Genomic DNA, 27,999 nt, shown 5'->3' with positions numbered 1-27,999 from the left:
ATTCATAATTCATCAAAAATAATAAATCCAAATTGCTACTTTGAGGAAAAAACAGCTGTAGAAAAAGACAGATCCTCATTTTCAATAATAGGTCTATAATAAAACTTGTAAAAGTTATTGTCCGATTTCCAACCAGCTGTATTCAAGATATTTTTAATTGAACATCTCTGACTTCTTGCTGCTGCCGATACCGAGGCCCCACGAAAAGAATGGGCCTTAAAAATGGCAACATCAATGCCTGACAATTGTAACACTGTCTTTAGCCATCTAGCAATAGTGCTTGATGTAACTGCATTAAATGTTACATATGAAATTAATAATTGATCAGATAGTCTCAACTGTTCCGTTACTTTGATATAATATAATAATGTATGATATACACACAAACTTTCTTTCCTAAAATGCTCAAATTTAACACAAAAATTATTTTCTTTTCCCACGACTGAAGTCTTCAATAGATTCGGGAAATAAAACACACAATAAGAATTATGTACCTTCATATAATTCAAATCAAGTGACATAATTGTCTGAGCTCTAGGAGCACATGCTAACGCTATAAGTGCCGTAACTTTTAAAGTTAAAAACTTTAAATTTAAAGTTTCTAAAGGATACCAAGTACTAAGCAATTTCAAAACTATTGTCACATCCCATGTGAACTTGTATCTCGGTAACGCCGGTTTTAAAATAAAAATCCCTCTCATAAAACGTTTAATCAAATTAGGTGAATCACACCAATCATTTCCTAACAATGACAGAGTCTGCAATAACATAGCCTTGTGAGAATTCAGCACCGAATATGACTTCTTGTCTAGATGCAAAAAATATAAAAACGATATTACCTCCATTTCAGTTGCTTTAAGGGGATTCTTACATTTCTGTGAACACCAAAACAGCCATCTTTTCCATGCCATGGAATACTGTTTACGAGTTCCTTGTTTCCAGGAACCAAGGATGATGGCAACAATTTCTGGAAGTAATCCTCTACCCTGGAGATATCTGCTGATAGTTGAAGAGCGACAAAAGTTGTAGAATGGACCATTGGACACACTGTACTGGAATCTTGAGGCATAATCATCAGATCCTTGTGACGCGGCAACCTAACAGGATCAGAAATTAGAAGATCTATAATAAGTGGAAACCAAAATTGTGTTCTCCACAAAGGGATAATCAATATAGCTTTTTTAACCTTATCATCTTTTAATTTATTGATAATTCTCCCAACCAAGTAGAATGGTGGAAACAAATAGGGCTTAAGGTTTGACCAAGGAAACGAAAAAGCATCATTTCTAAATGCCCCAGGCTGTGGAAACCATGACACAAACCTTGACAATTGACAGTTTAACCTAGACGCAAATAAATCGATGTCTGGAAAGAACATCTGTGAACAGATTCTATCAAAAATCTCCTTTTTTAACATCCATTCAGCAGACTCTGAACGAAAATGTTGAGAAAAATAATCAGCTTGTACATTCTCTGAACCTTTAAGATAATTAGCTGATAAAAATATAGACCTCTCTAAGCACCAATTCCAGATATCAATAGCTAAACTATCAAGACTGGGGGAAGACATTCCACCCATGTCATTTATGTATGCTACAGCTGTCACATTGTCTGAAAAAACCTGAAGATGACAACTTCTAAAACTATCATACAAGGCTTTAATTCCATTAAAAACAGCTAAAAGTTCTAAATAATTTATGGCAAAACTTTGTTCACAAATTAACCAACGACCATTAGCAACTGAACCTGATGAAACATCAACACAAGCCCAGCCAAGTTTACTAGCATCTGTTTGACACGTAAAGGAAATATTTTGAGGTCGTATTCGCTTACCATTCTTGAGACGTATATTTTCAAGCCACCAACGAATTTCAGATTTTGCACCTTCAGACAAAAACACTTTATTGTCAAAATTCATATTTTTACCTAATCCATTAATTTTACATCTTTCCATTTGTCTATAATGAAGAGGAGCTTCTAAAACTGCATGGAAGGCATTTATAACAGACCCTATAAATGAAGCAAGCTCTCTAACAATCACTAACTCACTGTGAATGAGATTATTAGCCTTTGAGAGTATTTTCTCAATCTTTTCCTCTGTCAAAAACACCATAAAAAGAACTGAATCCAAAAGATACCCAAAAAAGACAATTTTATGACTAGGTACCAAACTTGATTTTTTCTCATTAATAACATAGCCTAAAGACTGTAATGTGTCACAAATAATCTTTGCATTTTCTAGACACAAATCTCTATCACAGTTCATATTTAAAGAATCATCTATATAATAGGCACATCTGATGGCTTGAGAACGAAACCAGGCATAAATAGGTTTTAATAATTTGGTAAAGACTCTAGGTGCAGCACTATAACCAAATGGTAAACAAACAAAGGCATATAATGAATCTCTCCGATAAAATTTCAGAAATTTTTGGAACTCTGAATGAATGGGAATGGAAAAGTAAGCATCTTGTAAATCAACTGAACAAAAATAATCATTTTCTTGAACTAAGTCCAAAATTACTTTGAAATGCTCCTGTTTGAAATGTTCATAATGAACAAAATTATTTAACTCTTTGAGATTAATGATTGGTCTATATTTACCATTTGGCTTTTTCACTACAAAAATATTAGAAATAAATTGATCACTTTCCTCCACAGAAGGTGCAATAGCCCCTTTTTTAAGCAAATCTTCAACTTCAGAATCTATAATACTCATTTCTTCTATATTAAAATTGATTTCCTTTGGTAAAGAATATTGCACAGGATAAACATCAAATTCTAATGAATAACCCTGAACAGTACTCAATACCCAAGGGTCATTAGAAAACTTTTCCCATGCATGAATAAAGTATCTTAACTTACCTACCGAACTTATTTCTCCCCGTTTGGGGGTGCCGTCACAGTGGCGGACTTAAATGTTCCCTTCCTCATGGGAGCTCTCTGGGAATAACCACCCCGCACCTGTGGATAAGGTGTCATTCTTCCTCTGTTAAAATGCCTTGCTCTAGAAAAACGACCTCTGAAAGAATTCCTATTATACTGTGCGTTATAATCCTTTCCCAGATTAACCCCTACTTCACAATGCTTAATCTCTTTAGAAATATCGTCACCAAAAAGAGAGGTTGAAATAGGGACAGACATGTTACACAAATTTTTATACCTCTTGTTCAATGATGGACGAATCAAATATCTACGTCTGATACTAATGTTATACTGTGCTTGTCCAAGAATTGACAAAGAATCAGATAGTAACTGTTTAGCCTGTGGTTTAGCAGAAATAGAGGTAATCAAAATCTTAGCCAGCTTAATAATGGGCACCATACCAGCTGCTAACAACGACTGAATATCCTGAAATAGACGGTCATGAGACCGAGAACGTTTATCCATAACCTTCCAAATTTCCATGTTCACCATTGGAGGATTCAACTTCTCACAGTTAGCTGGTACAGGATATTTATCACAAAGTTCATCACTGTCACAAAGTGCGGTGCAGGCAGTTTTAATGAGTTTAGCTAAGGAGGAAGAAATTGCCTCACCTTTATTTCTCTGCTTAATTTTAGGCAGGCCCCAATCTTCATCATCACTAACATGGGACACATCGTCCTCTCCAAACATGGAATCAATCAGCCTTTTAGTCATATCTCGACTTCTAGCATGCCTTGCAGGTCTGTGGCCAATACTGTCATCGCTATCTAAAAAATCATTTTCATCTTCAATTTGCATATTAGGTGCTCGGGCCAAATCAACATACTCATTTTCCATATCACTTTGTTCCAAAGAAAAAGTGTTAGAATCCTGTGGAGCAGGAAGCCCCAATTTACTACGTAACAACTCTAAATCATCAGAGGATAATTTATTCAAATCAATCAAACTTTTATTAGCGTTCCTTGATTTTGTCCCCTTTTTATCACTAACAGAGGTCTTTGTTTTCTTAGATTTATCCACATTGGTCGATTTATTTACCAGTTTTCGCGACCTCTTGACCAACTTTTGACACTGAACTTTTAATTCTGCCAGGCCCTTTACCACGGCTCTTATTCTTAACGGGGACATCGTCCTCCGAAAATCCAGAAAACTCTGAACTCTCGTCAGAAAGATGTAACACATCTTCATTCTGAACAGATAAATTCCTATTTACCGAGACATCGTCTTCGGACTGGCTCATATTGAAAAAACAACAAAGTCTGGACAACGTCCTAGACAGAGCCAAAAATACTGTATAAGAAATAAAAATAACAAAAAATTTCACGTCAATTCACACACTTACCGACAAACAAAAGGCCGAGAGCTGTAAATACAAAACAAACCCTCAAAAACTGCATAAGAAAACGAAAGTAAGCGTAACACGTGTGGACTATTCAACGACGCCAGGAAAACTATGATTTCTGGGGTTGACATGGTCGCGCGCATGGTTTGGTCATGTTTTTTACGGTTCGTTGAAGCGGCGTTGTGGACTCGATGCGTTAGGATAACATGCTATTTATACATGTGAAAGCTGAGGCTTTATGAAAATACTGTAGGGGAGTTATACTAGAGAACGGGATTATGTTTCTAGTTCATGTCTTGAACCTGCGATCTCTGGTCTGAGAGATCAACCGTAAGAACTAGGGCAACATCACTGGTACCGGCATATTATAAATTGTGTTATTGGTGAAAAATGGACCTACATACCTTTGAGCTAAATTCGCTTTTTATTCAATTATAAAATAAAATGGGTAGGTAAAAAATTAATTGACAACACAAAAATAGTCTGACTTAATTGTTTGCCATTTATTCTTCTCAATTTTGAATTAATTAATTTTTTGTATTCAGTTAAATGAAGTAAACTAGAAATTCAACAAAATAACAATACCACCCGCCACCCTTTCAAACTGAGTCATTTTATTTATACAAAAATGCGTACTTGACAGACGAAAATGTAAATACAGAAAACAAAGGGCCATTATTCTGTCAAATGATTTTTGTACAATCATTCTATGTTTTCAGAAACAAATTATTTGCTGATAGAATTCCATTATAAATGGATTAATGGATAATAGTGTAATTGGGAATAGATATTTTAAAAATATTCATCAATTTTCTGAGGAGTGATGACCTAGTGGATAAGGTGTCCACGTCTCAAGCCAGGAATCATGTATTCGAGCCCTACTTGGGGTCACAACCATGTTTCTTCATATGACACCAGTACTATAGTTTAAGTACCAATGATAAATATAAGTTGCAAGAACTTGTTTCGCAATTGAGCTTAAATGAATATGTATAAATTAATCTTGTAGTATTTTATTGTGAAAGAGTGGGAAAGAAATTCATTATATTTAATTCAAATAAACATGACCTGGTAGGGTATAATTATTACCCTATTTGACCACGGACGAGTGGCGATTTATTTTGTAATAATGTTTAATTTGAAAATGTTGCGGTGAGATGTAAATATTTATAATTGTGTAGAAAATAAGCCATCCGTGTAATGTTGGGTTAGTGTAGGAATGTAAGCATTAAAAGTGGCTCGGGGAATAATATCATAATCGTAAATATTTCCTGTACCCGATATATATTGACAATTCAGCCATGATCTAATGACTCATTAAAAGGTACAAAAATTTCGTTTCCGCTCGCATTTTAATTTTTTTAGGCTTGTTAGGATAATGATTATATGTTTGAAATTTTTAGATTTTACTGAGTTTGTGTTATATTGAAAAGTGATTTAATTCAACATGATAATAAACTTTTTGTAAGAATGCATGCTGGAACTGTTTAATGAGGATATAAAACTATTGAAGCAAAAAAGGTAATTTTATGATTACTATTATTTTTTTCTGATTAATTATTGTAACAGATTTTATTTTCACATGTTCAGTAAAACATTGTTTGTAATTCAATGAAAATTAAAAAAGCTGTTCAGTGGCAATATTATTATTGAATATTTTAAGAAAAAGCAAGAATATATTAATTTGTTATTGCTTTTTTGTTGTTTTTTATGATTATTTTAAAAGCATCATACAGTGCTTGGTTTACATGATCAGGATTTTTTTTATTATACAATATTTAAAGAATTATGGGTTTGTATAATGGTTGACATTAACATGACCAGTTAGAGTATATATATATATATATATATTTTTGAATAGGAAAACATTTTATCTTAAGAAGTCAGGTAGGCATCAGTATGAGTGAGAGGTTTGGGTCAATGCTTACTTTCAATACTTGTCCTCGACATGTGTGAGTTTGAGTCCTGTCTGGCACATTGCATTTTTTTTTCATGTGAGGAAGCTACCTGCATTATCAAAGAAGGCTGGTGGTTCTAAATGGTTACCATCCTATGTCTAAAACACTGCTCAGAGAAGCAGTTAAGGTTTTCCTCCCTCCTGAGTATTGCTGAAAATTTTCCATGTTACCTATATATACAGTGTTGATTAATTTTATGATGAAACCAAAAATGGAGAGAAAAAATATTTATTGTAATAAATATAATATGATTAGTTTGTGAAATTATGATGCTTAACCAGTTACAGCATTCAAGAATAAGCATTTACCTAAATGTTCCAGGGTTCTATACAAAAACTAGATATGCTCTTGTTATAAAAGCTACTGTCAACTGACACAAAGTTGAAATACTGATTAAGTCTATGTTATAGGAAGGGTTGAAAAGCATTATTGTTTTTGACAACAGTTTAAAAATTGTATTAAGAAAAATTCATTAAATGAATATAAGAATTGGTACAGGGTTGAATATTATATATTTCAACAAGACTTAGTATAGATTGGCCTATTATATAAGAGGCCTGTGGTATAATACTATTTCATTGCTTATAAAAGAAAGAAAACTGATTTTGCTTTACTTGCTAGTTTCAGACTGGCTTGTCTCATATGTTTGGGTATTTGTTTCAGTAAGTATAAGCATAGTTTTAATTATTTACATCATAATATACTACAACAAATAAGTTATACAACAACCAGTATATTTTGATTCAGGGGCAATAAATTAAAATGAAAATTTCACTTTCAACATTTGTTGTAAGTTTTGTTCTCCAAAAATGTTATTCAGGAACTGTTCAAATTACGTTAAATTCCCCGGGACTTCTTTGATAAACTCTGCTTTTGATATATCGAAGAGAAAAAAGACACAACATTTTATGAAAATTTCATTTGAAGCACATAGTAACCTGAGTTTGATTAATATACAAGTAACGGAGAGCTTCTTTTCAGATTTCATGCGTAAATGTTTCTATATTTGGACATACATTAATATAAAGAAAGTAGTACATTTTATTTCTGTTTTAACCATCATATTTCATGTTATGATTGTCATGATGTTTGAGTAAATAATCATTGGTACAAGTTATATAAAAGAGAGGAGCATGAATTCATGGAAAATAACCCCACCCTACATTCATGCCACATAGGATCACTGGTATGGCCTTTCCATGCATTATTTCAGGCATAAATCGGCACCTGAGAAGAACCATTGACATTAAGCAAGCTAGCTGGATAGCTTCCTCACACGAAAAAATCCAAAGTCGCTGTCCGGATTCGAACTCACATCTGTGAGTGGCAGGTAGTTTGGGCACCAAATAAGAACAAGATTAATAAACTGACGTATTGAGAGAGTACCATAGACAGAGCAGTTAGCAAATAAACATTGATTTCCAAACCACTACAAAGACCGAACAACAAGTGGAGACTTTTAAAATAAGAAACTTTTAAAAATGTTACAATTTATAGACCAGAAATTTTACAAACAATTTATAGACCAGAAATTTTACAAAAACAAAGGAGAGAAAATTACATCGGAGTTAATTGAAGAAAAGAATGGAAGGAAATACATACAGTGGATAGTAACTCTTAAATATTGTTTCTTCTAAGTCAATGTGTAACAATTAGCAACATTCATCTTTTAATAATTTTATTTTGGCCATGTGCAAGATTTTTTTGTTAGTTCTGCTCTCGAAAATTAAATGAAAATTTATGTAATAACTATTTATTTACCTATAAATCTGCATATTTTTTATTACATCTTTGTTATTACAGGATACTCTTGTGATACTGTTAAATGCTGTAAATCTTTGCTGATATATTTTTTTAACTCTTATTTTTTTAAACTTTTTTTTTTTTGCGTGACATATGAAACATTCAGTTAAAAGCTGAATTATTGAAAATAGCATCTTCATTAATTTAAGATATTTATCTTTTTAACATGGTAGCTGATACGGGGGTCCATTTTAACAAATTATGTTTCTTATCAGGGCTCAAAATCTAACGCAATGTGCTATTTAATGTGACTTTTGGCGAGATTTTGACAATAATCGGGTGAAAGTGTGGAGATTGTATCGCAATGAAGTTGAAATTATTTAGACAGCGTCTTGCTTACTTTGATACTGTAAAATTGATGGTGAACCAACTCTTATGGTACCATCGTCGAAAAAATAGAGGAAATAAATAAAATAAAATAAAAATTGTTGTGACTTGGAGTATAAAAAATGCTCCCTTTGTTGCTAGCACATTTTTAGCGCCTCATTTTTGTGTCGCCTCTACGGAGTAGTGGCGACATATAGGGATCACTTCTCCGTCGTCTGTCTGTCCGTCTGTCTGTCTGTCCGTCTGTCCGTCCGTCCGTCACAAAACTTGTCCGGACTACTCCTCATAAACTACTTGTGCAATTTCATTTCCAAACTTTACAGGAATGATCAGTACCAAGTCTAGTTGTGCATATTGTCAGGATTTTCCGGTTCAATGATTTTTTGTCAGAGTTATGGCCCTTTAATAATTTTTTTTAATTTTAAAGTTTGTCCGGACTACTTCTCTTATACCACTAATGCAATTTCAATGAAACTTTACAGGATTGATCTGTAGCTCAAGTCCTTGCGCATATTGCACGGGTTTTCCGGTTGAGTGATTTTTGGCTGAGTTATGGCCCTTTGATAAAAAGGTTTCTTTTTCTGTGTGTTGCCAGATACACAAAAGCTTGTCCGGACTACTCCTCATAAACTACTGGTGCAATTTCATCCAAACTTTACACGAATGATCAGTACCAAGTCTAGTTGTGCATATTGTCAGCATTTTTTCCGGTTCAATGATTTTTGTTTGAGTTATGGCCCTTAAAATTTTTATTTTTAAAGTTTGTCCAGACTACTTCTCTTATATACCACTTATGCAATTTCAATGAAACTTTACAGGATTGATCTGTAGCTCAAGTCCTTGCGCATATTGCACGGGTTTTCGCGGTTGAATTGATTTTTGGCCGAGTTATGGCCCTTTGATAAAAGGTGTTTTTTTATACATTGCTTGCAATGTATACAGAGTTATAGCTGTATTTCAGATTTAGTACAACCTAACCTGTTTTGCTGAACAACATCCACCTTTGGATGAAACCTCGATAAAAGTAGATCCTCATTTTGCAGGAAATTGTCACATTACGATCACTTTTTATTAATATACTGGTTTGCATAGTGGTCAATAGCTTTGAAAGTTCAAAAACTATGCACTTTCAGTTTAAAATAAACTTTTTCTAAACATGAAAGCAAAAAATATGAAAATTTCAATTTCATTCATAAAAGCATTGTGTAAACCTACGCTTTCAACTTCGTATCCACGCATGCGCGTGCAAGAATGAATGAATTACGACAGACTCTGTATAAAAAATATGTCCAACATCCAAAATTAATATTAAATCAAACAAGTAAACCTTATTTACTTTTAGTAGACTTTGCATACTTTTTCTATTTCAAAACTGTTTTAGAAAACGAGCAGATACAGATATATATGTCTTATTTAGTGTTTATGTAACATTGTTAAGCTTCTGTATGAATGGATTAAAGTTTACGTTCTGAAAACGTATTGTCATATAATTGCATATAATACAACCCTATCAACGTGTGGCATCGGAGGAGGAGTATGCAATTATTTGTTTCACACCTGCAGTGTGAAGTATTTTCTGCCACTTTAGTGAAATATATCGTCCAAAAGCCATTTTCGGGAAAGGGAAGATTTCGTACTCAATATTATTCGAACTAAGGATTTGTACTCAATATTTATTCGAATTTAGCCCCCCCGCCATTTCGTAATCGGTATTATTCGAACTGACAATCATGGCAGATACGTTTAGACCCCCTGGACATTTAAGATGTTGAAAATGGTAAACATATCACATAACTTTATCAAATGGAAGCGCCAATGGAAATTTACTTTACCAGTGTTGAACTGCCAGTGGAAAATGCTGAGAAAGATGAAAAGATACAAGTAAATATCCTATTACACTGTGCTGGACCCTAAAGTTATCAATTTACATGGGCAAATGCAGACCATAAACTGAAAGTGAAAAAATTATTTGACAATCCTAGAAAAAATGAAGTGCTAGAATCACACAGATTTTGGGTAACAAATCCAGATGAATATTCATCATTTGACAGTTTTCTTAAAGAGTTTTGAAAGCATGTTGAGTCTAGAAATATATTTTGAAATATGTTATTTACAATCAAATCACTCAGTCAGGCTGAGCCACCCTTAACATTTTTTCCATAACTCCTTAGACTATTGATATATATAAGGTAAAATTATTAGCCATATATGAGCTTATGATTGCATGGGCAGTTAAATTAAAGCCATTAGTAAAAAAAGGGTTGACCTGGGATAACCAAAGTGAAGAGTGAAATATGACACTCAACACAGGAATATTCTAAATATTTAGATTGATGTTTATGATCAGATTTAGCACAAATAGTGATTTAATTTCCCCTGATACCACAAATATGAATTTATTTAGAGTCCTGAAGATCTTTTTATGATGAAATCTTAACTGAAAAAACCAGGTTTAACTGAATAATTATAAAATTCCTTGCCACAATAACTAAAAGGTACATAAAGCCAGTCAAAAAAAAATATTTCTATCCATATTCATCATTCCCTGGACCTCCATCCATTTGATGAATTTTCTCCAACTGGTAAATTTTTCATCTTATTATGTTTCTGTTTGTTAATAAAAAGATTTTTTATGTTAATATACAGCTAGAATAGTCTGTAATGGCTAAGATAGACAGATAAGAACAAACTATTTAGTAAACATGAGTTACATCCCTTCAAATGGAAATAAAGATGAAACCCATAAGAAAATTGCCATGTCTGACAGACAGCAAAATTATAAATTCTGCAGGCTCAGTTTAATTAGGCCCCATTAGGAGGTAGTGGTAACAACTGTGGGTCAAAAATGAAATGAATATCATTTTCAAGGGATGCTTCTGAATATGATTTACTTTAAATAATGGGTCATTATCTAATGAATGTTTCTTTGTCTTCTATGCCCATGTGTAATAGATTATTGACATTGCCAGCTAGATAGCTCAGCTGAGTGAGTCAGTAACAGCCCACATACATGTAATATATATTCTGATTCAGGTTTGATTCGGTCAAAACTGCACATTTTTTCCTCAACCCTGTGATATTTTTCACCCTGTTACTTTTAGGGTCCAATATATGTTTATGATGGTACATAACTGAATCCATAAGTCAATTCACCTTTGTTACTTAAGTGTGCCAATGAAAAAGGAAAAATTTCAATATGCTGTGGATTAATGTCAATGCATAGAACTAATGAGACTGAAAAATATTTAAGCTGTAGAGCTGCTGTATGGTATTCCAACGGTTTCTGGGTTTTTTTGGTAGTGCTGAGGTATGGTATTCTGAGTGTCTCTGGTTTGAGTTTTAGTCAGGCTGCATATCATTTTGTCAACTCTTTGAAATTGATAAATTTTTTTCAGCTCATTATTGGCAGGACTGCATATATTAATGATTTATTTGTGTTTAAATCAATATTGTTAAAATATTTAGTTATTGTCTATATATGTGACTTTATTTTTGATAAGGCATTGTAACAGTAATACTTTTTAATTTGACCTTTTTTGTATTAGGGGGAAAGCCCTTAATTAACTCCTTACCAGTAAGTTTTTATTGTACACGATGATGATAGCTTGAAAGAATTTAGCTAAAAAAGATACTACATGAATCATTTTTTTTTTCCTATTGGATTGTAAAATATTTATTGATTGGTCAAAAAACTATATGGAGTTCCTCCTCGGTGACATTAAACAGTCCCAGCTGGCCATACATGCAGGACCTTGCAGACCATGAGACAGGGTGGTCTGTACCAAGACAAATCCGATATCGAGACATGGTGGACAGGACAGACAGTGATGTTCAGATCCCCACTCAGAAAGGAAGTTACTAACACTCAAGGTCCTGGTCTTCAAATTACTTCATTTGCTTACTTGGAGTAAAGGTGGCCGGAAACAATAGTATGTATCAACAAAAAGCACAGACTGTGATAAAAAGTCAAACCAAAAAAGATACTATAAACTGAATTCATAGATTATATAAAAGAAATTTATTAATTCTTTAAGTTTTATAGTAACATAAAAAAAAGATACTGAGTACATTTGTATTTAATTTTGATATATAGCATATTACCACACATAAAGTGCATTATGCCGTATAAATTTCAACTAGTAGTGCTTAAATACTTTCTGATGCACTCAGTAAGCAAACATGATTTACTAATCTTTGGATTCCCACACTCCTCTCCACACTAGCTCCAATGAGATCCACTTGGTTGACCATAACATGTACCATACCTCATATTGTTTGTTTTACAGTTTGGAATGAAAAAAATGAAAGTTTATTCTAGATATTATAAAGCTTTTATTAAATTTCCACAAGGCTTTTCAACACATCAACAATGTAATTGTCATTTTATTTTTTGAAAAATGTGTTGGACTGCTGGTTCTGATGCATGTAGAATGCTGTGTTGGCATATAGCGATTCTCCTCTTTTGTGTGTGTGTACATGCATGCGTGCATGTGTGTGTGTGGTTTTATACATTATATGTTAACATCTTTTGAAAACATCTTGTCGAATTTCAACCAAACCAGGGTTGACAGGGTTGTTCCATGAGTAAAGGGCTTCCAAAGTTGTTCAAAGACTTAAATGAGGCCAAGAGCATAGATATTTTACAAAAGGCATTGTTTGGTAGACATTCACAAGAATTTTCACAATTATACCTGGGGGTCAAATTAGCCCTGCACTAGGGTTCATAGGATTTTCCTGATATGTATGTAGTTAAAAACTTAAAATCTTCTCCTCTGAATTGACAAAAAACTAGAGGTTAGATATTTGTCATGAAAAATTTGGTAGTTAACCTCTACCAGATTATTCACGTTACAGCCAAGGGTCAGAATTAGCCTCACCCCTGGGGTCATATATTAAGGTTTTCCTTATATGTATATAGCAAAAACTTTTTTAAAAATCTTTTTATCAGAAGGTTTAAGGCTTAGAGCTTAGATACTTGGTAAATAATATCATCAGTACGTCCTTTACCAAAGTTGTTCAAATGTTGCCCCTAGTGAAATAGCACCAGGGTGTCATAGGTTTTCCTTAAATGTATAAACATGTATAGAAAAAAAAACCATAAAAAATATTCTCCTCTGGATTGACAAAGGCTAGATGTTTGATATTTGGCATGAAACCTTTACATGTGTAGTAAACCTCTATCACTATTGTTCAAATTATAGCCCTGGGGTCAAAATGGCTCTGCCAAGGAGTCTTTTTAGGTTTTCATTATATGGTATGTATAAAGTAAAAAACTTAAAAAAAATCTTGTCTGAAGGTACAAGGTTAACCAGGCACCGTGGTGTCTAGGATTTCCTTAAATGTATATACATGTATAGAAAAAAAAAACTTAAACAGTATTCTCCTCTGAATTGACAAAGACTAGAGGTAAGATATTTGGCATGAAACATTGTGTAGTCGACCTCTACCAAGATTGTTTTAATTTTAGCCCTGGGATAAAATTTGCCTTGTGGGAGGGTTGGGGGGGGGGCAGGGGAGTCATTAATTTTCGTAATGTACTTGTAGTAAAAATTTAAGAATGTACAAGGCAAGAGCTTAGGGCTTTGATGCCTAAATTTTGTCAAGTACAAATGCTTTTATTTTGAATCAATAATTGCACTATGGAGTGCATTTTTTTTCCAGTGAATGCGTTTTGCATGTAAACAAAAACGTTCACCTAACTTTTAAGTCTTGCTGAATGATTCAATACCACATTTTGTAGACTTACAAACCCGCAAAAATGTTGGTCTTGTTTTTTTAAGTAATAGATAAAAGCACTGAAGACTCTATTTTACTATTTTAGCATTGTATACTGCAGATAAAAAACCGGTCTTTGCAAACTGATTTTTGTATTGCTCTTCAGTTTCGCAAACCATATAGTCTTGCCTGGAAAAACACCTCTTTCTTGTCCTATTAATAACTTGAGAAGAAATAAGCCTAGATTTGTGTTCGAAATTGACTGTAACCAGAAGATGACTTCTATTGAGTTCAGTAGATTAAAATCACATGGTCTTGATGTCAAGCAATGTATACCTCAGTGCTTGCAGTGCTTTGATTTCTGTGTGTTGGCCAGATACGCAAAAGCTTGTCCGGACTACTCCTCATAAACTACTGGTTGCAATTTTATCCAAACTTTACAGGAATGATCAGTACAAAAGTGGTTAGTCTAGTTATGCACTGTCCGTCTGTCTGTCCGTCTGTCACAAAATTTGTCCCAACATGAAATTGGCCATCATGAGGCGACACATGTGATTACTGATCGCTCTTGTTTAGACATTCGCTTTTCCTTTGTTGTTTCACTATGTACAATTGTCTAAAAGAATTATGTTGTTTTTTGTTGTTTTTTTGTTGCATTTATAATTTGATGTTTTTTTAGCATTCTGAATTATATATTAAGTCATGCAGTTAAACCTGAATTTGCTGAAACATACTGTGATTTTAGCTTTTTCTGCCAGTTTGCCAACTTTTGGCCATCTGTGCAGTCTGACCAGGATCTATACTGTTTGTAGCTCGATTTTTGTATTCCCTAAAATTTAGAATTTATGGACTTTTCCAAAATGATATCCAACAAATTCAGCATGTCAAGGAACTTTTCATTTTAAGTCAGTTAACCAACAGTATGCCATAATTATAATCTATTATTTACCATTTTATGTATTAATTTATTTATTTAATTTCTTTTCTTTTTTGTGGTACATTTTTTAATAATAAGAAGAATGATACTCTTATTCAATCTTGACCTGGTCAGATGATGATCAAATAGAGCGAAGGTAAATACACTAAAATTAAAGCTGGTAAAACAGAAAAAAATAAAGGGACAGGTTTAGAAATAGTGTAGACTTCACAATGCAAAAGTACTAACTGGGGGAATAATAAAAAATAATGCAAATTTAGATTAGGACTAAAGGACAGGATAAGGATTTAGGACAAGATAAATCAGGACAAGATGAATCAGGACAAGTTAAATCAGGACAAGATAGTTACCCTGAAGTCATTGATTGTATCATTGAATAAAAATCAGAAATTCAGGTATCATAAAAAAATATTATTAAAGTTATTATAATAAAAAAGCGTGAATTAAGGACAAGGTAATGTTAGATAAATTGGATGTATTTAAAAAGCTCAGTTGATGAAAAAAAAACAAGAGATCAAAAGAAAGTTAATAATAAGTAAAAATTTAGGCCTAAAGATTGAATAAAATGATTGATTGCAAGAAAATTAATAATATGACATGAAAGATGTAAAACATGCATATAAAGATCATTTTTTAAGAAAAGGTTAGTGTCAAATTCCAAATCTAGATAAAGATCAAGTAATTTAAAAATTTTATGAAATTTTGAAAATATTAGACGTTCAAGAAATGCTCCTAAATTTTTGGTATATGTGGAGGTATCGTAATCAAGTCATCTACATAATTATTTAATATAATAATTGTAAGTGAAGATTATTTCTGAGAAATGGACATGATAGAAAGCCATTGTTAAATGAAAGTAAGAGAAAGTAAAAGTTAATTGCAAAAAGATTTTAATAAGATAAGTGATGTAAATTTTGTATAATTGTTAAAATTGAAGGATCATCATTACATTTTAAATGATTCAGTTAAAGGGACTCCACTGAGCATTTTTTGACATGAAAAAAAGTAAGTTTTTAGAGATTTTTATAGCATTTATTTTAGGTCTATATCAATAACAGCAAAACTTCAGATCATTCCCTTATGGACTCTGCTTTTAGGGGCGTCCGTGGCCGAGTGGTTAAGGTCATTGACTTCAAATCACTTGCCCCTCACAGCTGTGGGTTCGAATCTTGACAGGGACTTTGGATTCTTTCATGTGAGGAAGCTATCCAGCTAGCTTACGGAACGTCGGTGGTTCTACTCAGGTGCCCGTTCATGCCTGAAATATGCACAGAAGGGCACCTGAGGTCTTCCTCCACCAGTAAAGCTGGAACGTCCCAATATGACCTATACTGTGTTGATGTGACGTAAAACCCAAAAGCAAACAAACAAACTCTGCTTTTAAAAATTCTTATCTTTATTGTGCAAAATGACCTTAAAATGAAAAGCACTTCAATGCTTTTAACTCATATTGTGCCAGGAATCACCTTTTTAATAGATTTTCAATTCATTCCAAGTATATTTTCTTTTTTGTCGTTTTTCATATTTTTCTGATTTAAGTGTCCCAAACGATCTATTTGAGATTTTCAAATTTTTTGTTGACCTCAGTGGAGTTTCTTTAAAAGTATATGAGCCGCGCCATGACAAAACCAACATAATGCGTTTGCGACCAGCATGGATCCAGACCAGCTTGCGCATCCGCGCAGTCTGATCAGGATCCATGCTGTTCGCTTACCAACTCTATTACAAGTGGAGAATCTGACAGCGAACAGCATGGATCCTGATCAGACTGCATGCAAGGATGCGCAGGCTGGTCTGGATCCATGCTGGTCGCAAACCCACTATGTTGGTTTTGTCGTGACGAGATATAAATTTTGAGTGACATTTTGAATTGTCCAAATCCAGAATATGTCAAAGTTGAGTTGAGAATGACTGTCTATTGAAATTTTAAATTATGATAATTTATATGGAGAATAAATGACATAAATGTATGCTGAAAGTAAAATTTTATGTGTTTTTATCAAAGTAAGTACAAATGAAATATTATTATAGCCTTATATGAGATTTAAAGAAGCTTTACAAGAAACCTAGGGCTTAAAATGAGACATTTTAAATATGTATGTATTTTCCTTCTTATTTTTAATTATAGTATAATTACCGGTATGTATAGGTTAAAGTTTATTAGTATGTATTTATGGCACAGCCGCGCGACCATTGTAATTTTGTAAAAATGTACTAGTAAATTTTAAACAGCATAGTGTTTTGAATTATTTTCATAACTCGGTCAATTTACTAGGCTGATTAATAGTTTGCCGATTTACCAAAGTAAATGTGTGACGATTCATTTGAAATACTGCAATCCTATTGGACAAAAAATAATTTCAAACACTAAAGTAGGAAATAGAATGACCCCCAAAAAATGGCTGCCACTAGTTTGGCAAGGGAGGTAAATACCGTGAACATTTGTGTAAGGGGGGACTATCTATTAAGCTCCAGATGACCATAACAACGTTGATGACCCAGAGTTTGTAGATTATATTAGTTTTACTATAATATTCCTTTATCATACCTGACTAACTAGGTTATCTGTATTTACCTTGTATACATTTATTATTACAGTATGTATTAAGTATGATCACTGGCTGCATTTATCGTGTTACATAAGAATTGTGTTGCATCCCATGTTCTTAACCGGATTATAAAGATCTGATGGAATTTTATTGAAACATTGAATGGTTAGTTGTGAAAAAAAAAAAAACTTATTTGGAATAATATGTGATTTGACGTTTAGTTAAAATTTTGGAAATTATCAGATATTGTTTTATAGCACATAAAACTATTTTAAGAATATTGAATTTTTTATTAAAAAACCACAAACTTTGTAAATGAAATAAACAAGTGGTATTTAGAGAGAAAGTGCTTTTTTCATGACATTGTAAGAATGAAAGTTCATCCCAGAGCATCAATTTTTTGTGACCACAGGATGCAGATTAAACTGTGGTAGTTTCATAAGAAAGTAAATAACCTGCTGTAGGTATTGATGTTAATTGTAAGTATGATCTTTTTCAATGACATCAGTTGATGCTGACATTATGAAATTTGTGAATAGCTTCTGGATACAGACCACCTGTAGATAAAATCCATGCAGTATGATTTATTTAAAATGTGAAATAAGAAGTAATTATTATAGGAGCATATGTAAATATGTACCATTATGTAGCCACAACTTCCATTCAAATCCATAATAAGGTTGCATGCAAAGCATATAATGTAATTTAGAACTTTAGCATGAATTTACTATGGTATGACATCTACATTTAGCCTTTACCCATACTAAAATGACTGATATGAACATGTGAATAAGATCGCTGACTTCTCGGGTTCAAGTCCCTATATGAATTTAGGAAACTAATCATATGAGGCAGTTATTTAGCTTTAGCTGACAGAAGTCTGTAGTTCTATTAAAGGCCCCATGGCTAAAAACAAATGGATTGGGTTCGAATTTTGTTCAAAACTTGAAAGTATATTTTTTACATTTTAGTCCGAAAAACCAGATTGTCTTACAAAATAATTAATCATTCCTGCTATTGGAATTCTTTGCTATTCTAAAATTTTCAAATAAAAACGATTGTTTAACTTTCACAAACGTAAATTGTGGCTCAATCCATGATTCAGTAAGACCTTTTTGTGAAAGTTGATTTCCTTGGCTCAAAAGAGCGCTCTGGGGATAGCAATGCAAAAAATATTGTTTTACTAATTTTGATAAAGGCTTTGACAGTTATTTAATTTACAACATATAACTGAAATGTACTCCATTGGGCCGGAACTTTGAAATACTTTGTAATAAATGTAATAGAAGTAAAATTAAAAACTGCAATCATTTCGGTTCTCAACAAGGTAAACGTACAAGTAAAATTTGTAAACGTGGGAGCCTTAGTTCTTTCAACGTGCAAACAAGGCCTGAATAAATGCAACAGAAGAGCTCTTTGCGAAATTTTAAATTTTGTTTGGGTCGAACTATGAAAATCACCATGATGTCTTTTACCTTTCAGTTGCGAATCAAACCCTAAGGAATTTGATTGTATTGAAATACCGCAACTAAATTATTGGATTAACCCTTTGTGAACTGTTTTTGGATATTTTTCATGAATGATTAATTTTTCATGAAGAATCATTATGACCTTCAAAACCTATGAGTAATTCCTAACATATTTGAACGACTTTCTTACATTGGGTGTCAATTCGGCATTTATTGCTGCCCAAGTTTAATAACTTCTTTACAGGAAAGAATTGCATAACTTTGAAATCAAGATTTTATATATTGATTTTAGCTTAACTTTAATTGCTTAATATATAGGGATGCCTTACAATTTAGTGGGTTAATTTATTAAGTAACTGCACTTTTAACTGCTTACTCAATTTTGTATAGGCAAGGTCGAAATGATTGTTTGTTAAATCTTGTATATTAGCGAAATAATTTAAACGCATACTATTTTTGTGTACTAATGGAATGAAAATGGGGATTAGAGTTAATATGTTATAACCACAACAGGCTGCGGTGATATATTCAATAATGATAACAGATGAGATTTAAACATTTATTGATTTTTTATTGTGTGTCTATTGGGTGTGTTTTTTACTTATGAAATCAGAGGCATGTCTGCTTTTCACCAATTGTTAGCAATGCCTTGTATCCTCAATGGATGTTTTGATTGGTTTCTGATATGTAGGCAAGTCGAGTGTGGTGGGGTAGCAGGGGCCGTTTCAGCTCGTCAGAAAGTATTTTCTTATTTTTTAGATTTCCTTAATAGCATAAGATTTTCCCTTGGTTTTAAGATTTTCGTAGTTGCTATACAATTTTTAACTTGTTTCTTAGACTTTTTTACTCAAAATGTTTTAGGAAATTGTTATTAGATTTTCTCAGTTAGAAATTTTGCCAAGAAACGAAGAAGCTTTATGATTTCATTCTTGAGTTGTTACTAAAAAGAATCATACTAATCCCTATTTTGGCTCTGAGTATAGTCTTAGGGTGGTCATTGTATATAATTGGTTATTTAAAGATACTTTAGACCCTACTGTTTGATACATTTTGGTATAGAAAGGTTAAGAATTATGTAGTGTTTACGAGTCATGCAGACAAGAACTGATTTTTCCATGATATGCTTCATATTATAATTATTAAATGTTTGATCTTCACAATCATGTAACAACTATGAGTGCCTATTGTTTTATAACTCAAATTAGAAAAAAGTCATGAGTGTCAAAACTTACAATGTCATGAGTATCAAATGTAATAATGTCATGAGTTTAAAATTTGTCAGTGTTTTAGTGCCAAATCTTACAATGTTATGAGTGTCAGGTATTACAATGTCTTGCTATGTCATGAGTTTCAACTCTGACATTATGTCATGAGTTTAAATCTGTCAGTGTTTTAGTGCCAAATCTTACAATGTTATGAGTGTCAGGTATTACAATGTCTTGCTATGTCATGAGTGTCAACTCTGACAATGTCATGAGTTAAAATCTGTCAGTGTTTTAGTGCCAAATCTTACAATGTTATGAGTGTCAGGTATTACAATGTCTTGCTATGTCATGAGTTTCAACTCTGACAATGTCATGAGTTTAAATCTGTCAGTGTTTTAGTGACAAATCTTACAATGTTATGAGTGTCAGGTATTACAATGTCTTGCTATGTCATGAGTTTCAACTCTGACAATGTCATGAGTTTAAATCTGTCAGTGTTTTAGTGCCAAATCTGACAATGTTATGAGTGTCAGGTATCACAATGTCTTGCTATGTCATGAGTTTCAACTCTGACAATGTCATGAGTTTAAATCTGTCAGTGTTTTAGTGCCAAATATTAAAATGTTATGAGTGTCAGATATCACATTGTTGTGAATGTCAAATTTTACAATGTTTTGAGTGTCAATTATCACAATGTCAAGAGTTAAAAAAAATTTCAGTGTTTGAGTGCCAAATCTTACAATTTTTTGGACCGGTATGTATGAAAAGTTACAGCAGGGGCCATTTATAGTTGTCATACCCTAGGAAAATTCTGTAGAAAATGCAGTTTTCCTTTCAATTAAATTTACATTAAGTTTTCTTTCTGCCCTTTTTGTAAAAAAAGTGTTATTTTCCCCTAATTGTAAGGATAAGACCCATTTTCCCTGCCAGTGAAAAACATACTATTTGAATGTCCTTTTTTTTTCTTTTTCTTTTTTTTTTCCTTCCTCTAGATTTTCATTTTATATGTTTTTAACTATTTGTAACAATGTTATTTCTGTAAATGTTCATACTATGTACATTGTATATTTGATAGAGGCTCATAGAGAAGACTGGGCATGCCTAACTATGTAAATGCCTCTTTAAATAAAGTCTTTATTATTACATATGTATTATTATTATAATCTTCTGAGTGTTAAAAATCTTTCAATTTTATAATTGTCTATGAATTTTTAAAAGGACGAGAATTTTTTATTTTTGATATAATGGTTGATTTATCAGTAGTTTAAAGTATCACATGAGCAATTTCAAAACTTGAAAATGTTCAAAATTTACACCCCCCCCCCCCCTCTTTTCAATTCATGATATAATTATATCAATGTATAAAAGTTGATTATTTTGATAATTTCAAACCATATTACATTACAGCTTACTTCATTTTCATTGACATAAAATCCTTTGAGATAAGATTTTAAGTTTCTAAAACACTTTACATTCATTATCTATGAACAATTTTTTTTGCATTAAGGGCTGGCTTGATTGCAAAATTCATGTTTAATCAATTATAATCTGCGTATAAATCAAGCGCAGCTAATTGTTTAGTGTAGACAGAGTGGCGTAATTGTTATATCAATATTTGCAAAGATTTTCACTCCAGACTTAAAAAAAAACGTGTATACTTAGTGGCAAAAATTATATGGCTTCACTGCAGAGGAGTGTTGGTAATCAGTAAATCAATTATTAATATTACCTGCTGTCTCTTTTAAATAATTTGCAAATTGAATATTTAAGGCAGTAAATATCTGAGGTTTGAGTTAAAAAAAATAATGCTCTATGTTAAAATAATTACAGCTGCTTAACAAAATTCTTAAACTTCCAAAATGAACTGTTCAGTTTAAAAGAAATACAAATTTTTTCTGTTTAGTATACTTCCTGAATAATGTATTATTCTTTATTTGGTACTCATTTATAGAGTAATACTTCATTTATACATGTACATACTTGTGAAGTCTCCAAGTCAGTAACATGTTTTGATGTACGTGTTGTATTGGTGAAGACTCGAATCAATTAGGGGGCAGGGGACATATTCGTATGATGGCCCCGGTCAAATACTTTAATAACTCAGACATGGTGTTTTGAAGGTACTGATAACTTCTGATATTTCTCTGTCATTGTAATTCTTTCTTGTTTGTGTGTAGGAAATGAGATATATTTTTGGGTTTTTACCCGAAACTAAGCATTTTGGTAGCTTTGTATGTATTTCTGACTCTCCGAATGGAGGTGAAAAAGTTAAAAATCAAGCTTTGACAGTTGGCGCCAAACAAGTAAGAAATTTCAGATAAATTTTGTGAAAAATCTAAACGTATGACAGACACTTTATTTGTCATTTCTGAAAATGCTATAGCTTGCACTGCGTGTTACTGATATTTTTAAAGGAATCGGGCGGATTCTGGAGTATGCTGCACCTTCATGAAGATTGCCCATATTGGTATTTTTTTAGGTGTGATTTTGGCTGGGTGGGGGTAAATATAAATTGCTGTCAGTCATTTTTTGAAGGAGCAATGCATGCAAACTATTATTTTCTTCAATGTATGTCATATATCATTGAATAATGCTGTGCAACTGGTTATCTGCCTGTGAAACAGATTTTGAAATATTTGGAATTGTGTTTCTGGTCACACTGAAATACAAAATTTTTCATTTTTATGTCCCCTGCCCCCTTATCTTGTAAAATGAATTATTAATACAGGAAGTGGATTAACTTAGTTTACCATAGTTGGTGGTTCTTTAATCTAGGTACTTTGTAGAAAGATGCATCAAGGAGTACCACACTTGTGAATTCTTCGGTCTTCTACCACCTGTAAAACTTTTGGTCTTTTACCACCTATAGAAATTTTGGTCTTTTACCACTAGTGAAATGTAAAACTGTTGCTCTTATACGGCCAGTAAAACTTTTGGTCTTATACGGCCTGTAAAACTTTAGGTCTTATACGGCCTGTAAAACTTTAGGTCTTATACGGCCTGTAAAACTTTTGGTCTTATACGGCCTGTAAAACTTTAGGTCTTATACGGCCTGTAAAACTTTAGGTCTTATACGGCCTGTAAAACTTTAGGTCTTATACGGCCTGTAAAACTTTAGGTCTTATACTGCCTGTAAAACTTTTGGTCTTTAATCACCTGTGAAACTTTTGGACTTATACAAGCTGTGAAACTTTTGGTCTTTTATCACCTGTTAAACTTTTGGTCTTTTATCACCTGTAAAAACTTTTGGTCTTTTATCACCTGTTAAACTTTTGGTCTTTTATCACCTGTAAAACTTTTGGTCTGTTATCACCTGTAAAAACTTCTGGTCTTTTATCACCTGTAAAACTTTTGGTCTTTTATCACCTGTAAAACTACTGGTCTTTTATCACCTGTAAAACTTTTGGTCTTTTATCACCTGTAAAACTACTGGTCTTTTATCACCTGTAAAACTTTTGGTCTTTTATCACCTGTAAAAACTTCTGGTCTTTTATCACCTGTAAAACTTTTGGTCTGTTATCACCTGTAAAAACTTCTGGTCTTTTATCACCTGTAAAACGTTTGGTCTGTTATCACCTGTAAAACTTTTGGTCTTTTACCACCTGTAAAACTTCTGGTCTTTTATCACCTGTGAAACTTTGGATCTTTTATCACATTTGAAACTTTTTTTTTTACCTCCAGTAAAACTTTTGGTCTTTAAAATATATCACCTGTGAAATTTGGTCTTTTATCACCTGTGAAACTTTGGTCTTCTACCACCAGTAAAATCTTCGGTCTTTTATCACATGTGACACTGTTGGTCTTTTAACACCTGTGAAACTTTTGGTCTTTTATCACATTTGAAACCTTTTTTTTTAACACCTGTAAAACTTCTGGTCTTTTATCACCTGTGAAACTTTGGATTTTTTATCACATTTGAAACTTTTTTTACCTCCAGTAAAACTTTTGGTCTTTAAAATATATCACCTGCAAAACTTTTGGTCTTTAATCACCTGTGAAATTTGGTTTTTTATCACCTGTGAAACTTTGGTCTTCTACCACCAGTAAAATCTTTGGTCTTTTATCACATGTGAAACTGTTGGTCTTTTACCTCCAGTAAAACTTTTAGTCTGTTATCACATGTGAAACTGTTGGTCTTTTATCACCTGTGAAACTTTTGGTCTTTTATCACATGTGAAACTGTTGGTCTTCATCACCTGTGAAACTTTGGTCCCCTTCCACCAGTAAAACTTTTGGTCTTTAAAATATATCTTCTGCAAAACGTTTGGTCTTTAATCACCTGTGAAATTTGGTCTTTTATCACATGTGAAACTTTTGGTCTTCTTCGAGGTCTTCTGCCACCTGTAAAACCTGGTATTCTACAACCCACCTGTAAAACCTCCAGTCTTCTGCCTTATGATAGACCCTAAATCTTTACCATATTTTCAAACTGGATTAAGTGTCCAATTTAACATAACAAAAGTGATAATGTGATTTTTAACAAGACAAAATGAATAATATGATTGTCATGATCTAGAATTAACTGAATGTAATAAATGACAATGCAATAATTAATTAATTCTCGTCAGACTGCTCAAATATGCTATCTGGTATCCAGGCTTACAGTTTTAAATAAATAAAAAAATTAAAATCAAAAAGTAGAATGACAGTCACATATATTTTGAACATGTGATCTCACTATTTACTCCAGATAGTATTGTTTTAAAGATAGAGGTAAACTGTTTGTTGTTTTCACCTTGAAGAGTTAATTTATCAGTGTGTGTTTAATGTATGTTAATTAAGTAGACTATGATGATAATTGGTGAAAAGGTCATGACCTTATTTGTTATGATTATTGGTGTTGCTTGAAAATTGGATTTATACTGGTTACTGTGATTTAAAAGAAATTTTGGGATTTAAATATGCCGTGGGTGTTGATGTCTTTCACAGAATCTTGAACAAATGTTGGTTTCTGTGTGTTTTTATAATATTTTTTAGAATATTCAGTTATTTGTAGTGATAAACATTTTTGTCAGGTTATATGGCCTAATTGATAAACTATTATAGCTTGATATATAACCATAACCACTAGATAAATTACATTTAAACTTGGTCATATAACCTCTAAAAAACAACATGATTATGAATTTGTTAATACAGAATTTATTTAAGTTCAATTGTGTAGGAAACTGTGAGCTTTAAAACACACTCTTGAAAGTGTAAAGTTTCTTGCTCAGGGAAACAACGGCTTGCCATTGACAGGGTTTGAACCCACGCACTACCTACCACTCAATAAAAATTCATGATACAGCACAACTCCTTTATTTGAGGAGGAAATAAAATTTTATTATAAATTTATAGCAAAGGTGTGAATAGGGGTTATATAAATATCATGAGTATCCAATCAAAATTGGCTTAACAAATGTACAATTTATCTATGAGGAGGTTTGGGTTCTTGAGGTAAAGCTGGGTCTGGTACATGTATCAAGCTCAACAGTGTCAGGATGATAGACTTAAAACCTACAACCCTTTGCCAAGCCTTCAATTAAGCATCCCTTATATTGAGACAACTATCTGGTTGGCTAATAAAGCATGTCTTGATTGACCTGTCTATTTTATGAATAAGATATCATGTATGGATTTTACAATCAAGGAATTGTGTTGTTCTATTGAAACTGAACAGAAATGCTTCCAAAGAAATGAAAATTAGCAAGATAAGGGATGTTGTCAAGTGTGCTACGAATCTCGTACAACATTTCTATTTTGAAACCAAAAAAAATAAATCAAGTTTCTCTTTATTTTCAGGTTTTGAAAGAAGAAATCAACTTGAATCACAGATGCTTAGATGTTACTGTCTGTGAGTAAAAATAAACTCAAAGAATGCCAACAACAAGAAAGATAGTAAAAACACAGAGATGTGAATAAGCGCTTATAAAAAGAACATTAAGAAAATGATTTCTGTGAACAGAACTAGATTTGAAAATACTGTAAAAGTGACTCGTACATGTAAGTAAAAGTTTCTGTGTAAACTGTTTTCATTCACTTGAACAATCCAGCTTGAGATATGGCCTTGATAAAAACAGATATTTGTGTAATTTATAACAAGATTTTAATTTGTGTTCAGTGAAAAGTGAATGTTAATTTGTTAGGACTGTGTACGAGTTTAGTTCAGTGAAGCGTTAACGAAAGAGGAAGGATTTTATGGCAGTTATGGAAACCGTTGTTGCCGTAGCGATTGGAATCCTGTCAACTATATTTGTCGTGTCCCTAGTAGCATTAATTTTTGTGTGCTGCCAAAGATGTCGAAGGAGGGATTTAATCTCACAGCTTCACAGAGAAACCAGGTTGGTTATCAGTTTTTGTTTTTTTTTCATTAAATGCTTACTTAAATGGCTTAAATGCTCATTTATTTCCAAAATGGTGACCAAAAATTGGCAATGACTAAAAATTCATAATTTATTCTGAATTTACCTTATAAATTATCATGCCTGTAAAATCCCAAGTTGTGTGGTGTCAGACCAATTATTCCAATACAGTAAGGGAAAACAATGAAACTTGAAGGTGCACTCTTCCAGATGAGCAAACTATAAAAAAAGATCAAACTGAAAAATTAAAAGAGTTTAGGAAATGTATTGCTTGGTAAATTTGATGCTTTGTTCTGGCCTGAAAATAAAAAAAAGACATTTTGAACTTGTAGAAAAGTGGTATTCAACAGGATTTTAAATATCAAGTGATTTTCCCCACTGGACAGTCTCAGCTTTGAAAGTCTACTGGGGCTCTAAAGATTTAAATATCAAGGTCCCGGCTGTTAATGCGTAGGGAAGTTCCGGGGTTACTATGACCAGTGCATAAGCCAAAAGGCATTTTGCTTAATCAATTTATCATTGAATATAACCAAAAAAACTTATTTTTTTAAATTCAAGTAATTAGATGGAGAATTATAAAAATTTAAGTGGATCATGTATCATCAATAATGTTGTTATGATGGCGTTAATTAAGATTTTTTCCTCATAAATCATACCCGTAACTTGATAAATTAACTTTTAACAACCTATTTCATGTAATAAAGTTTAGGATTCTCAGTAATTTTACATCATATAAAGATGTATTAAGAAATTCTTATCTCTCAACTCAATTACAGTAAGTGATGTTAACAGGATAAATGTAAATAATAAATGAAAATTGTCAGCGACTTAATGTTGCGAGACACTTTAAATCATTGACCCAATCAGTAGTTAAAATGACTTTTTATTTATAATTGTGTATTTATGGGATAAAACTTTACCGATACCCTCCTAAATTGAAGAGTTTTTAATGCAATAAAAATGTCATATCAAATTATTCATACAAATAAAATGTGTGTTTCCGCTAGAAAGAGATATATGATTATCAAATATAGCATTTAACTCTAACCATTAACACGTACTTAATCTCTTATTACAAACTCCTTACAGTGATTACCTCCCTTGGCAGATTGTAATCACTGCCATCACAGACGTCACATGATGATGAAAGTCACAGGACGTTACCATGTAAAAATCGACTGTTACATAGAAAATCTAACGTCATTTTTCTCTTTCTGTTTTATTTTTATGCTCCCCGAAAAATTTTGGGGGAGCATATAGTAGCCGGGTTGTCCATCCGTCCTACAGTCTGGGCGCACGAGAGGACACTTCTTGGGTAATTCTATTCATTCTGTCAGTATTGTTGGGTACTTTTGTTCTCTTATTGGGTACTTTTAAACAAAAGAAGTACCCAATAAATGTCCATTCTTAGGAACTTCCATC

The 27,999-nt window shown here is 32.6% G+C and overlaps 2 protein-coding genes across 4 annotated transcripts in view; one reads left to right on the top strand and one right to left on the bottom strand.

Moving 5' to 3' along the window:
• LOC132727276 (transmembrane protein 98-like) overlaps positions 1–27,999 on the top strand; it is a 56,817-nt gene that overhangs the window by 9,667 nt on the left and 19,151 nt on the right. The window contains exons 1-2 of one of the 2 annotated variants that reach the window (XM_060712707.1): positions 17,632–17,724; positions 26,018–26,556. In XM_060712707.1, coding sequence (XP_060568690.1) covers positions 26,414–26,556 — 143 coding nt within the window. In that variant the 5' untranslated portion in view covers positions 17,632–17,724; positions 26,018–26,413. Of the gene's footprint in view, positions 1–17,631; positions 17,725–26,017; positions 26,557–27,999 lie in introns of those variants that run through there. The other variant, XM_060712706.1, reaches the window with a different exon arrangement.
• Positions 45–3,779, bottom strand: LOC132727275 (uncharacterized). 2 transcript variants are annotated; one of them, XM_060712704.1, is made up of 2 exons: positions 2,866–3,779; positions 45–1,097 (listed from the first exon to the last, which is right to left on the bottom strand). In XM_060712704.1, exon 1 carries the CDS (start codon positions 3,763–3,765, stop codon positions 2,875–2,877), a length of 891 nt encoding a protein of 296 aa, XP_060568687.1. In that variant the 5' UTR covers positions 3,766–3,779; the 3' UTR covers positions 45–1,097; positions 2,866–2,874. The 2 variants fall into 2 exon arrangements, with proteins under 2 accessions (XP_060568687.1, XP_060568688.1); XM_060712705.1 differs by having other exon boundaries at positions 2,870–3,779.

The sequence above is a fragment of the Ruditapes philippinarum genome, unplaced genomic scaffold (assembly GCF_026571515.1).
Source record: "Ruditapes philippinarum isolate M1 unplaced genomic scaffold, ASM2657151v2 ctg3604_1_1_1_1, whole genome shotgun sequence".
Classification (NCBI taxonomy): domain Eukaryota; kingdom Metazoa; phylum Mollusca; class Bivalvia; order Venerida; family Veneridae; genus Ruditapes; species Ruditapes philippinarum.
This window is presented reverse-complemented; position numbering and strand designations above follow the sequence as displayed.

Bases quoted from the DNA above. Each gene is read 5' to 3' on its own strand.
- LOC132727275 (XM_060712704.1), bottom strand. From the start codon at position 3,765: ATGGAAAATGAGTATGTTGATTTGGCCCGAGCACCTAATATGCAAATT.